At 37.0% G+C, this 14,310-nt stretch overlaps 1 protein-coding gene across 1 annotated transcript in view; it reads right to left on the bottom strand.

Moving 5' to 3' along the window:
* The window catches only part of CCSER2 (coiled-coil serine rich protein 2), a 200,293-nt gene that overhangs the window by 51,978 nt on the left and 134,005 nt on the right, over nt 1–14,310 (bottom strand). The window contains exons 7-9 of the mRNA XM_019626458.1: nt 9,700–9,862; nt 5,500–5,564; nt 5,295–5,384 (exon numbers count right to left, since the gene is read on the bottom strand). Coding sequence (XP_019482003.1) covers nt 5,295–5,384; nt 5,500–5,564; nt 9,700–9,862 — 318 coding nt within the window. The remainder of the gene's footprint in view (nt 1–5,294; nt 5,385–5,499; nt 5,565–9,699; nt 9,863–14,310) is intronic.

The raw sequence follows: 14,310 nt of genomic DNA, 5'->3' as shown, positions 1-14,310 counted from the left end.
GAGGAAGAGGAGGAGGAAGATGAGGAGGAGAAAAGTTTTAAATGGCAGGCAGCTTTCCCACTAATACTGATATAACAGTTTATTCCTACACTCCCTTTTCAGAGTAATTCAGGCGGGGCCATTATGTGACAGGACAGGTGGATCCTTTGAGTCCATCTTGCAATCCCTTCTTTAAGATTCAAGGGGATAAATAATCAGAGATTTGATGGTGTGAGTCTAGAATTGTTTTCTGATATTTTGGCTTCCCTAGTTAATTTCAGATGTTTAAACAAATGCTCTGTAAAAAGTATGTATCACAAAAATTTAGAGTTTACTTTATGTGCAAAATAACTATTCAAATCTTTACTACACTATGTTATTCCTTTCCCAAGCAGAGAACAGTCTTGCATACCCTTTATTCTAAAAGGTAACAGGCGCTTCATATTGGTTCTCAATACTGGAAACACAGCTCTGAAACACAAACTACACTTAGAAGTGTCCTGTAATGTCCCTACAGTATGTCTTAGCAGCTCCTTGGAGGAGCACATGCCTTTGTCATACCCAAAATAACAGCACCCAGCAGGTGGTTAATTATTTTTTCCTTGCTAGTGTTTAATTTCACAAATAACACCGAAACTAAACCCATAACAGTTTTGATCTTTATCAGTAAAGTTCCAACACCAAAAGTACCTATAGCATGAAAGCCAAATGTTACTACAGGCAGAAACACACTCCCAGAATTCAAAAGATCAAAACATATAATGAATATATGCAAGCTGATCTTGGATATATGCTAAAAAGAGCCTAATAAAATGATTCCTGGGCCAGGAGGAGGAAGGTCAGAATTTGTAAGGTAAGAAAACATCACAAAACAGACAAATAGTCATAACCAAAATAGTTGGGCGTCACCTCCCAGTACCACCTGAAGTGATGGTGTAGGGATCAAGGGGGAGCCATTCTGACTGAGATGTTACCTATCGTCAGGGCAGCAGGTATTTATCTTTCGTAGAGGTAAATATCGTAGGCTCTTATAACCTGATAACATCAAACACTCGAATCATACAACCTAACACCATGGCCACCAAGCAATTTTCTGATCATAAGTTAGCTGGTGGTAGTATAAATTGTATAAATCTTTCAGAAAAAAAAATGTGGTAATGTATTTCAAGAACCTTACAAAAAACCATCCACTAAGGGAATTCATTTTCGTTTTTTATTAAAAGTAATGCACTCCCTTCAACGTTTATTTAGCAAAATAAATAAATAAATAAATATATAAGCTACCACCACCATAAGCAGGTTAATATAGCATATACAACACAATTCCACCTAGACAGATATGGTAAGTCAGACCTGTACAAACATATACAGACATCACAAAAAAAAGTCTGGAAGACCATATATGAAATGTTAACAATGGTTGTCAGTGGTTAGTATGATTTGAGTAATTTAAAATTTTCTTAAATTGTCTTGCTTCTTTATTTTGTATTTTCTATAGAATGAATATTGTTACCTCTCAATAAAAAGGGACAAGGAAAAAGAAAGCCACTTTACTGTGTTTTTTAAGCATATACTTGGCTTTATGTCATTCAATAAAGTCTCCTTAGCATTCTATTATTTTCTCATTTCCCTAAGAGGTGTTAAATTTTATTATTCTTTCTATTGAGAAAATTACTTCCACAATCTACTATGTCTATAGATTTCTTCATATTAACACTGGATAGAACCTAACTTGTTTGTGGAGAATTTTTCTTTTCAATCATAAATACTTTTCTCCCCAGAATTTTAAATACTATAATTATGTTCAATAGATTATCACAACGTACTGCTAAAACCTCTACCACACAACGTAAACCTGGGCAGCTGGTTCTCTCTCAGGGAACTAAGTCCTTATCATGAACTCTCACGGAGATCAAGCCTGTCCTGACTTCCCAAAGCCGTGACCCTGTTCTTCCCTCTGTTCCTCCTGCTCACCTTACCTCCTGCAGCCACTCCAAAGGGAGGCAACTAAGATGTTAGAAAACCTGGCTTCTGCTTCTCGCGTAAGACTGCTGTATACAAGTTGCCTAAGTACTTTCACAAGTCACTTCTTAGTCTCAGCTTCTTCACATGCAGGAAAAAAGTGAGACTGATACCATTTAGGCACACTTGAGGTTTCTGGAAGTATCTGAGGGCTGCAACCATATGTATCTTTTTCATGTTTACACTCTCAGATTAGCACAGTGCCTGGACAGAATAGGCACACAATTACTTGTGAATGAATAAGTGATTATCTGCTTTCCTTACTTTCCCATGTTCTGCTACCTATTTCATCCTCTTATTTCCTGTTGGTTCTCTACTTTAAAAAAATGTATCTGCAGCAATGAGGTAATATTATACTAAAATTCTTTCTGATAAATTTATGAAAACTTATGTTGGGCTCAACACATTCCTATTTTTATTGCTCTGCTGCTGTTGGTGACCTACCATTCTTCTGGCAGGTTCTGACTGAGATGTCTATTTTTTTTTTTTCGTATTTCTTTCCATGTCCTAAATGGCTGCCAAAAAATATTATAGGTAGTATCCCTCTCCTCCTCCATCCTTCTCTGCCTTCCATCACAGGTGGATTTCTTCCTCCAATTCCAGGAAATGTTCAGAGGAAATGCTTACCTATGTCTCACGAATCTCTGAGGTAGATGCTACAATTCTCAACTAACTGAGAGAGTGTCAAGAGGGGCATTTAAATGTCCCAAGTTACTATAGGAAATGGTGAAGAACAAGTACTCAGACTGTAACTTTCAATCTTCCCAAAGGCTTATTAGCCAGATCAAAAAAAATGTACCTACACTTAACTTTGGGATTTTTTACTATAACATGTTTTGATTCCCCAAGTCACCACCTAACAAGCTAGATGTCAAAGAAGAGCCTCACTGCACCTCCCCACCCCCATCCCCAATGTCTTGTGTAAATATGTTGGGTTCCTGCTAAAAAAAAAAATGTAGAGTCAAGTGTGACTTTTTAAAAAAAGAAGCTCTTTGGTATTATCATAAATGGTTTCCAAAGTAATTTATTTTAAATGAATCCAACAGAGTCTGAACAACATAAAAATCAGAGAATAAACACGATATTTAATGTTAATATTTAATAATTAACATTTAATTAAATAAATATATGTAACCATTTCTTTAAATAAATATGACTTAGTAAAACTACTTTTCCAATAATTTCTGGATAAAATTTTGAATTCTACCTTCAAATGAACTTTAACACTAACTTCAACTATTTCTCTAAGCACACATTTGTGTTCTGGCCAGCCTTGTACTTACTATTGCCCAACTGTATCTTCCCACCTTTGCCCTTATTCCTGTTGTTCCTTTTACCAAGGATATTTCCCCCACTTCAATCTGCAAAGCCTCTCTCAATCCTACAAGGCTTTCATTGTGATTTTGGGGGAAGGAACCTTGGACTAACCATCAGCAGTCTGAAGTTAATAGTACTACTGGGTTGTTGGAAAAGGCATGACGCATTTTTGCAATGAAAAACGGAAAAAATACATCATGACTTTTCCCAAAACCCAATATTTTACCACTGATTATTTATGGAAATTTTAATATGCCATTTAATCTCCCTGGCTTTTATTACCTTATCTATAAGTCAGCTGATTCCTATAGTAAAAGATAACAAGAAAACCTAAAGTCTGCGTTTGTCTGGAGTGCTAGGCTGAAAATCTGACCTTCATTTCACCCAAGATCATAATAAAACAAACTCAGGAACATATTCAGTAACATCTTGGGGTGTTTTGCACTATTTACTTTTATCTGGCAAACAGGCTTATTAATAGCCAGTTTACAGAACAGTGAAATTGAGAGAGTCAGATATGGTATAAAGACTCCCAGAAGGATGGCAAAATGGAACTTCTCACACTTAATGAAATCATCAATCTACTTAGTAACCTGTCAGAAGATACAAAGATCCCCATGAAGAAACTGGAGAAACCTGGAAAGCCCTAACCTCCATCTAGAAGAAAGGTATGTATAGTCTTTCATTTTGCAATTGCTTACAAACAGATAAATTTCCACATCCTTTGACTTGAAAGAAATATCACATCACCTCTATGTACTGTTATCTTTTGCTTTCTATGACACAATCATCATTGTCATCAAGCGCATTGATTCTTCCAACTTGACTTTCCCAATCTTTTAAATTTTATAGAACTTACTACACTTCAACTATATCACATCACCAGTTCCTTTAATAAGTATTTGTTAATGGAGTAATCTGTATTTGTCTGTGTATTTCCTTCCCCAATTTTCCACTTTTACTTCAAAAGCCTAAGAACTGAGATGAGAAAGGCTTAACCAAACTTGTTGAATAAATTAATTAGCATCATATTTACATAGAGCACACACAAATTACTTATTACATAAAAATAAGTGTTTTATAAAATGTAGAGACCTATACCTCCTATACCTAAGTTTTAAAAACTGGATTGTTGACTACATTGACCATTATAGCTCCCTGTTCATTTGTGTTACTAGGATTCCACTGCTAAAACAAGGCGAAAGAGGAGCCAAGGCTAGCTTAGTAGGCTTTCTCTTAACAAGCCATACCTATTACTTGGCACTATACAATAGGACAATGATAACTGATAGCCATACGATGATTCTCTGGCTCAGGCACATCCTGAATTGAGTTCAGAAAAACTCAAGATTAAATTATGGTCAGTATATTTTAGCACTAAATATAGTTTGAGATGTAACATTTTTGAAAAATAACAAATAAGCACTGACTGCATGGTTACTTTCTACTGTTTAGAATAAAGCATTCCCTAACTATGCCTAAAACAAACCTTTACTGTCTATATCTTAATGTATTTATACTTCCTAACAACCTTAGCATTTATTTGAGTAATTATAATAGAATATATTTGAAGAGTTTCAACAAAAAAAAGAATATACTGCATCATATATTTTCAAAGAGTACTATGCTGCTAAAGAGGGGAGACTGCATTTTGGGCTTCTGTTTCTTTTAGGGCATGGGGAAATAATACTCCCATAAACACAAACACATACAAGGAGACTAGGTATTCAAAATGGGTTATAGTGTGCAGAATGGAAAAGCTATTAAGTGCACATTCATTTATTTAAGACATATAAAGGGAGCTTTAGAAAGCACATAAACACCTAAGAGACAAGAAAAAACAACTTACTTAAGAAAACAAAAAACAAAAACCAAAACCCAGCCATGACAGATTTCAAAATTATTCGAGTAAAAAGAGTGGAACAAAACATCAAAACAGTAAATGACAAAAGGGGTTAAGGGCATATGCTACTCACAGGAATTCTTCTCCAAGGTGTTTGGGTATATTTATCGGCATATGTGCATTTTTCCTCTTTAGATTTTTGGTGGCTGTTACACCGAGTTGCCTGAACAAAAACACAAATTTTTACACTGGTGTAATTCTTCATACATCCATATATATCCAAAGCGATTAGGGTCTCTCTTAGGGGCTAAAAAGGAACCCAACAAAACAGGGCAAACATCAAGGTCTATTAGGTAGTCTCCCATTTTATTCAGAGATTGGGTTCTAGAGTCAGCCAGAAAGGCTAAAATTTTGAACAGTCAAAATTACCTTTGGCAATCTCTTATATTATCCATAAAACATATTACCTATGATTTTATGCATATACATACATACAGTACTATGTAAATAGATGTAGAATATATACTGCAATATGTAGTATATAAAGAATACAACTGTAAAGTTTTAAGTATTTCTCTAAACTATTATGGTACTATAGTCCCTGCAACAGTGTCTTAAATTCATTTTTGATGAGACTCCACTGGATGTTAACTATCACCAACCCACAAGTTAAGATTGTCTCTTCACATGTCCAGTGCTTTTAAGCTTCTTTAATGATGTGTTGACTTCAATGGACTGGACTATTCTGAATGATCTCTGCCCTTGATAAGATCCATCTAAGCATCTCGGTTCACAAATAAATTCTCTATATAATCATTCCACTCAAAGCATACTTATTCAGGCATTTATACAACACAAAGTGATATACCTACTCTGTAAGCTTTGGTCTCTCAAATAAATATATATATTTAAAAAGAACGAAAAGACTGATCATGAGAATTTCTCCTTAATGTGAAGTTGGAATACAACCATATTATTTGTTCAACAACCCCAAAGGAGACAAATATACTTTCTTGTAGAGAAACCTATGTAACAAATTGCTGATTATTGTATCAAATTAAAAATTATAAGTTTCTACTTCAGAAATATTTACCAATATTCAAAATTTATATTAATTGCAACTAGATCATTCCAATTTCCATATACAAAATAAAATCTAATTAGAACCAAAAAATCTCTGTAGTACCAATGCTATTTCCCATTCCTAAGAAATGGGACAGTCACTGAAATAAAATTCAATATATAATTGACCCTTGAACAATGAGGGGTTTAGGTGCACCAATCCCCTGCACAACTGAAAATCTGCGTATTACTTTTTATTATTTTTTTAAAAGATTTTATTAGGGAATTGGGGAACGGGAACAGACAAGTTGCTGTCCTTTTGTTCTTCAGTCTAGTTGTGGAGGACGTCGCTTCACTGGCTCATGTTGGTATTATCATTGCACTCTTCCCGGGTGAGGCAGATCAGTCGTTGGCCACTGGACGGCAGCTCACAGTGGCTCTTGGCAGCTCACGCTGGCTGCCAGTTGCTCACGCAGGCTGCCAGCCACTCACTGTAGCTTACGGAAGCCCACTGCAGCTTCACTATAGCCTACTCCATTGCTGGTGACACACGGAAGCTCAGCTCCAGGTCGAGTTGTTGTTCACCATCTTAGCTTTATAGGACGCAGCATCACTGGCCCTAATGTGGGATCTGAACCAGGGCCCTGCTCTGCTCAGAGCTGGTGTCCCAAGGCAACTCTTAACCAAGGTGCCACTCGGTTGGCCCCCAAGCCAACTCTTAACCAACGCATCACTCAGTCAGTCCTGTGTATAACTTTTGACTCCCTAAAAACTTAAATACTAATAGCCCACTGTTGACCAGAAGCCTTAATAACAACATTGATAAACAATTAACACATTATTTTGTATGTCATATGTATTATATACTGTACTCTTACAATAAAATAAGCTAGAGAAAACAAATGCTATTAAAGAAAATCAGGGCTGGCCGAGTGGCACGATGGTTAAGAACTGGCTTGGGACGCCAGAGGGCCCCGGTTCGGATTCCACATATGAGGACCAGTAACACTGCCCTCCACAGCTAAGATGCTGAACAATAGCTCAACCTGGAGCTGGGCTGCTGTGAATCGCCGGCGATGGTGTAGGCTGCAGCCCCTGTGGCAGTGGGTTGCCATGGGCTACCGTGTGTAGCCAGCAGCCAGTGTGAGCGGCCAGCAACTTGTCTGTTCCCCTTTCCCCAATTCCCCAGCNCAGCTATTGTAGAACTCCTCTTCCTGGCAAAGTAACTCTGGGCTGGTGAGCGCGGTGTGGGGCCGGATGATCTCCTCCCCAACAGGAGAAGCCTCCCCACCGCTGAGGTGTCCCTCATGGGGTTCGCCCTCTCTCGTCTCCGCCCCTCCTACCAGATTCAATGTGGCCTCCTCTTTAAGTCCTTCGTTTAGAGGTACTGCTCATCTAATGTTCAGGGAACTTCCGAGGTTGAATATCTTATAAATTATTTGTAATTTTGTTGTGACCCTGGGAGGCAGTCAGCACAGTGTCTGTCTATTCTGCCATCTTACTGGAAGTCCTATCCTATATTCTTTTGATTTTAATTGTTTTACATACAATCTTGTTCCCACTAAGTCACTCTACATTCTGTGAGAAAATTATTCTTCTCTGACCCCTAATAGCAGGATTGGCCACTTGACTTATTTTATAAGCAGCATATGCTACATCCAAGCAGAATCTATTATACAAGTTGTCCTGCCAATGCTCTTTTCCCTCAAGTACAAACGAACTACCATATTTTGCCATGTATAATGTGCACTTTTCCCCCCAAATTTGTGAGGGAAAAATAAGGATGCACATTATAGATGGGTAGTACTAATTCCGTATCTATATAAATGTTTTTAATTCTTTTATTTATGCTTATGAGTTAAAAGTGCAACTCTAGAAATCAATAACGATAACCATACGTAAAATAATACTCTTGAATACAATAATCGGTTTTGTTGAACTAACGATGAACTTGCATCAACAACAAAGAGTTCTTGCCCTTCGATGTGTAAATATTGTAAATTTGTTACTGGTACACAAAATTTCTTGTACCTTGTATCTGTTTTTGTGTTTTGTAATTATCTGTTACATTAAATTTCTTGTACCATAACATGTTAAAAAATAAATGCTAAAATTCCTTTATAATACAAAAAAACAAGTACATAAATGTAAACAAGTAAAATTTTAAATTAAAAAATTAAAATGAAAGATTTTTTTCCCTGAAAGTTTGGGTCAAAAACATGGGTGTGCATTATACTCGGGAGCGCATTATACACGGTAAAAAAATACAGTATGTCCCAGGATAGGGGCTGATCCTTCAGCTTGGATCCCAGAATAAAGAAGACATATGAAGTAGACTCCCAACTAATCTACATCCGGTATGTAACATACTGACAAATAATGAGAAATAAACTTCCTGTTATAAATCACCAATATTTTGAGGTTGGTTGTTACTGCAGATGACTAGCAAACACTGACTAGCATACTCTGAAAACAGAATGTAAATGCAAACAATAATTTTACTTGGAAATATTAAATAAATCAAGAATACTTGCATTAAGAAATGAATATATGCTTCAGAAATAGTTACAAAAGAAAAAAAGCTTTCTTCAACTAAAAATAAACCCAAAGTTGAAAATGATAAAAAGTATACTTTCAGGGCCGGCCGAGTGGCTCAGTTAGTTAAGAGTTGGCTTGGGAGCGCAAGCTCTGAGCAGCAGGGCTGCCGTTTCGGATCCCACATGGGCCAGTGACACTGCGCCCTTTACAGCTAAGATGGTGAACAACAGCTCGACCTGGAGCTGGGCTGCCGTGAGTCGCTGGCAACGGCGTAGGCTGCAGTGGGGCTGCAGTGGGCTGCCATAAGCTACCGTGAGTGATCAACAGCCAGCGTGAGCTACCGTGAGCCGCCATGAGCAGCTGTCCAGTGGTCGGCGACCGATCTGCCTCAGCTGGGAAGAGCACAATGATCACAATACCAACATGGGCCAGTGAAGCGACGTCCTCCACAACTAGACTGAAGAACAAAAGGACAGCAACTTCTCTGTTCCCCTCCCCGATTCACCAATAAAATCTTAAAAAAAAAAAGTATACTTTTAAACACTCACTAAAATGTATCTGCATTCTATAATTATATTTTAAAACATGAAACAGATAAACAAATTAATCTCATTTTCAGTCTATTTCTTCAATGCTGTGATCTGTGATACGATATATAAGAAGTACCTACATTAACCACTTTAATTTTTATTGGTAGTCATATTTTTAAAATTATTATAATTATAAAAAGAGAATTTAAAAAATGTAAAAAGAGATTTTAAAAAAGAATCCTGTGCCAGTAGTAATACAGCGACAAATGATTGTCCAACTGATAAAAGAAATTCAAATTAAAAGCCCCACAGGGATATCATTTTTAACTTAATAAGCTATCAAAAAGCAAACCTGTTAAAACTCAAGACAGCCAGCAGAGCTAAAGGCATTAATACATTTATTATTACATGTTTTAATTGTTGCTGCTTTATAATTTTGGTGATAGAAAAGAATTCTGAAAAGTTCAGCATGACCGCCTAGCCATACCTTGTATATCTGATCACCATCTTCTGGTTCTGGGCTAGATGGCAATGAGAGCTGGATATCATGCAATGAACCACTTCCATCGTGCTGTCAGAAAGAAGAGAAGGAAACCAGGAATTAATAAGATATTCAGTTCAACCTGAATTCACCCCAGAACAAATGCTAGCATGGTAAAGAAGAAACAGGATAAAACATTTTAGAAATCTTTTCATCTCTATGCACTTATAGAAGGAAATGTGGAAAAAGAAAAAAAGAGCAAGAATAATTTGTGGAAATAAATAATGCACTACATAATTGGTGAAAAATAACACACTGTAAGAGTGGGTAAAACATAAATCCATTAAAAGTTTTAGAGTGGGAAAAGATGTATGAAACGTTTCCTAAAGAATTTTAAGACTATCTCAACTAAGAAAACTCATTTGATTAAAAATACTAGACAACTGAGTATATGCACTGACTATTTACATTAAGTCTGAGAACAGGAAAAGCTAACTTACGGGGCTAGAAATTAGAAGAACAGTGTTGACTCAGGGGCAAGAGGTTACTGACTGGGAAGGAGTATTAAGGGACCCACAAGGATGCTGAAATGTTCTGTCTTGACTGCATGGAGGTTACTTGGGTACATACATATGCAAAGTTCAAGCTGTATACTTATGTTTGATACACTTTATGCAGTTTACTGGATGAATGCTACACCTCAATAAAAAGAAGTTGAAAAAACTAAGCTTTGCTCCTTAAACACAGTAAAGAAAATGACAGGACAGTATTAAGTCCTACCCCTTGCCAAACTAATTTAGGAGCAACCAGGTAAGAAATGGCATGTTCAGTGGTTCATAGACAACCTTAAGAAAGATGAACCAGTGAAGGAAATGCATGGGATGGTGCTGAGGGACTGTGCCCCTGACCAAGACAATACAACTGTGGTTTAGCACTTTGTTTGTTCAGATGGTACCCAGCTGCCTTGGGACACCTCCTGAGTCGATAACCTTCAAGGAGCAATGCCATCACAATTTTCCTCAGACATGTCTACACTGAAGGAGATGGAAATGCCCTGCACTGAAACAAGAGTGCTAAAATGGGAGACATCAGGGCCGGCCGATTGGCGCGATGGTTAAGAACTCGCTTGGGATGCCAGAGGGCCCCGGTTTGGATCCCACATATGAGGGCCAGTGACACTGCCCTCNTACGCCGTCGCCGGCGACTCATGGCAGCCCAGCTCCAGGTCGAACTGTTGTTCACCATCTTAGCTGTAGAGGGCACAGCGTCACTGACCCTCATGTGTGATCCAAACCGGGGCCCTACTGATCAGAGCTGGCTTCCCAAGCCAACACCTAACCAACACACCACTCGGCCGGCCCCCAGTTATATTTCTAAGTGTAAAGTATCATTAGTCTATAGCTAGCACATTTTGTTTACTACCATTCAACTACCCAGAAATATATACTGAGGAAGTAGTGCAAGCAAGGAAATTAGAATATATATGTGAATGATATATCATCTTCCCAGACAGAAAAATATAAGCAAATAATTATAATGTGTTGTTACTGAGCAAAGTATGCCAACTCCTTCAGACATGTTGGGAACAAAAAAAAAAGTGCTGTCTCTTTAACAGAAGATCAGAAATAGACATTTTACAAAGGCTTAACATATTGAATAAATATCACAAACAATTTTTGTAATGCTGTTATGTATAATGCAGTTGGGAAAGACTACTATATAAAAATTATTTCCAGTTGAATTTAAAGTTAATAAATTTTAAACATTTGTTAATCAAGACCAAAAAAAGATAGACTGCAGATCATGAAGGATACATTTTTTAAGCTATGTGGCAAATGATGCTATTAAGAAATGACAAATATATTTAATTATACAATTTTAAAGCATCTATACAATTAACATTAAAGTTGAAAGCTGGTGAAAACCTAAACAAACCTGACAACAGATTTACATCTCAAATATAGTAAGAGCCTGTTCAAACATATAAGATCATTATTTCCAGGCCCCAAACGACAGCCAGCTTTCACAAACATACATATAATTGGAGAAATGATCTATTTGATTTGTTGGAGAAATATAAATTAAAGTATTAAAGTATTATTTTATAGGAATTAAATTTGGGAGAGAAATACTCAGTGTGATTAACAAGATTTCAGAAAAAAAATCTTACACTATCAGGCATCATAGTTGATCTTCCTAAACAAATGTATGGCTGTTAACAGTAAAAGTCATAAAAATACTTTCAATCTTTGATTCAGTTATCCCACTCCCAGGAAATCTATGCCAAAGAAATGATCCTAAGTATTAGAAAACCTACAACAAGGTATTTTCTAAAAGTTTACAGATTTATAATTGTCCTAGAAGAGAGCAATTGAAATACAATGCAGCAACTTGATAGAATACTATAAAGCCATTATTCAGTCACTGCTAGGTTCTGCCACTGTTGGAGGAAATCAAAATTCAATGTAGTAATGACTTCATAGCCAACATGTATATAGATAGCACTTATCTTACAAAGGGCACTGCTCTAAGGATTTTACACATAAAGATGAGAAAGGAGAATACAACAGGGAATGGGTAACTCCAGGGAGTCTTAAAGGATGAGTGAAAAGTTCCGAAGACACAGAAGTGTGGCAGGTTTTGCATTTTAGGGTAAGGGATTCGAGGTACTGCACGACAATACAGAGATTAAGAACAAGCACAGCATATCTGCAGAAGTATAACCTGTGATGTTTGCACAAAGTCTGTGGTGAACAGTGGGGAACAATGTAATTAATGACTAGGCAAAGACTAGATCACAGAGGGCCATGACTATCAAACACGGCTTAGGCAGGGAATGACAGATGAACCTGCATTTGAGATGGCTTTGAAAGACAAAACTAGTTAGGGATTATCAAGATGTAATGCTCCACATAAGAGTAGGAGCCTGAACCAAGAGAGTGATAACAGGAGGGGAGAAGGAAGAATCAAAATTAGGAGATTTTGGTGATTCGATACATGTGAGAGAAGAGCCCTCAAGAGTGATATATGTATTTCTAGCTTTGGTGATATTGTGAATGGTTATGCCATCAAAAGAACTGAAGGATAAAGGAGGAGAAGTATTTCCAAAAAGGAATATTTGTGAGTTTTAAATATATTGTTAGAAGTACCTGTGGCTGGGACATACAGTGGAAATGTCGTTGGCAGCTGGATTACCAAGAATGAAAGATAGATTTTATATGTTATCAATATATATGTCACATGTGAAATCAAGACAATAAAAAGTTAAAAGAGGACTCGACTAAAGACATAAATCTACATTCTAAAGAAGAGAAGGAAACTACAAAGAGAATGGGAGAGAAATGTTGAAGGGTATAAAGGATTTCAGAGAGAAGTGACACAGAAACCAATGGATAAAGCTTTCAACACAAAGGCCACATCAAATATCTACAGCATTAAAACCAGTAGCTATTTTCATTTTTCCAGGTTTCCACGTTTACTGGAAAGGGTTTAAGGAGGATCAAGGAAAGATTGATTTGATTTACTGAATTTAAGATAGGTACAATACAGAAATGCATAAGCTAAGGATGAAGAGGCAGTAGATAAGCACACTGAAGACACAGGAGAGGCGGGTGCAGTTAGGGCCTTAGCAGCAGTACAGCCAGGAACACAAGGAGAGTGGTCCTCCACAGCATGGTGGCCGCTTTGCTCCTGTAACTGGAACAAAGTACATGAGAATGACAATCGATACAGGTAAGTCAGAAGGCAGGCAGCAGAAGATCTTGCTTCATGAACACCAGGCTGCCTGTAGAAACTGAGAAGAGTGGCTGAGAATGGGTCTTAAGGAGAGTTAGTTTGGAATAGTTCATCATGGGAATGGGTGAGGGAGATGTCCCGAGATAAAGCATAGACTGGAGACATGGCAGGTCCAGTGGAGATTTTAGACACTAATTGTGTATTGACACAAGTCACCATATTTGCATCATTTGAAACTGAACTGCTAAACCACTCTGGGTGAGAAGCGGGCACAGCTGGGGATCTGCTGATGAATGTGTAAGAGCCTAGAGTTCTGGAGAGAGACAACTGCAGGTATTGCATCTCACCTTGGAAAAGAAGGAAGAAAGACTAGGAGTGATCCGCCTGGGAGGAAATGGAGCAGGGACAAACAATAAATACTGCGTAATGATATGTCAATCATGTAACATTAAATATATAGAAAAACTAGAATAGAATACGGAAAAAATGAAGATACTAGTTGTGTAAAAAAGAATCACATTTTTTTCTTTAAAAAAAATGTCTTTACATGTAAAAAACTTCACAAAAAAGAACACAGAATAAAAAAACTTTGCTTTTAAAATGTCACAAAACTTTAAAAACTGAAGTGATAATCAGAGATTATCTAAGTCAATGTTTCCTAACTCGATATGTATGTAAACTTTTTTGTTTTGTTTTGTTTTGTTTTTTACTAAGACATGTTCTGCTGCAGAACTGCTGATTTAGAATATTATTTTCGTCACAATAGCATGGAAGCCCAGATATGGGAAGAAATTCATACAAGG

The sequence above is a fragment of the Hipposideros armiger genome, unplaced genomic scaffold (assembly GCF_001890085.2).
Source record: "Hipposideros armiger isolate ML-2016 unplaced genomic scaffold, ASM189008v1 scaffold_678, whole genome shotgun sequence".
NCBI classification, from domain to species: Eukaryota; Metazoa; Chordata; class Mammalia; order Chiroptera; family Hipposideridae; genus Hipposideros; species Hipposideros armiger.
The sequence above is the reverse complement of the archived record's forward strand: the minus strand, read 5'-3'. Positions and strand labels throughout refer to the sequence as shown.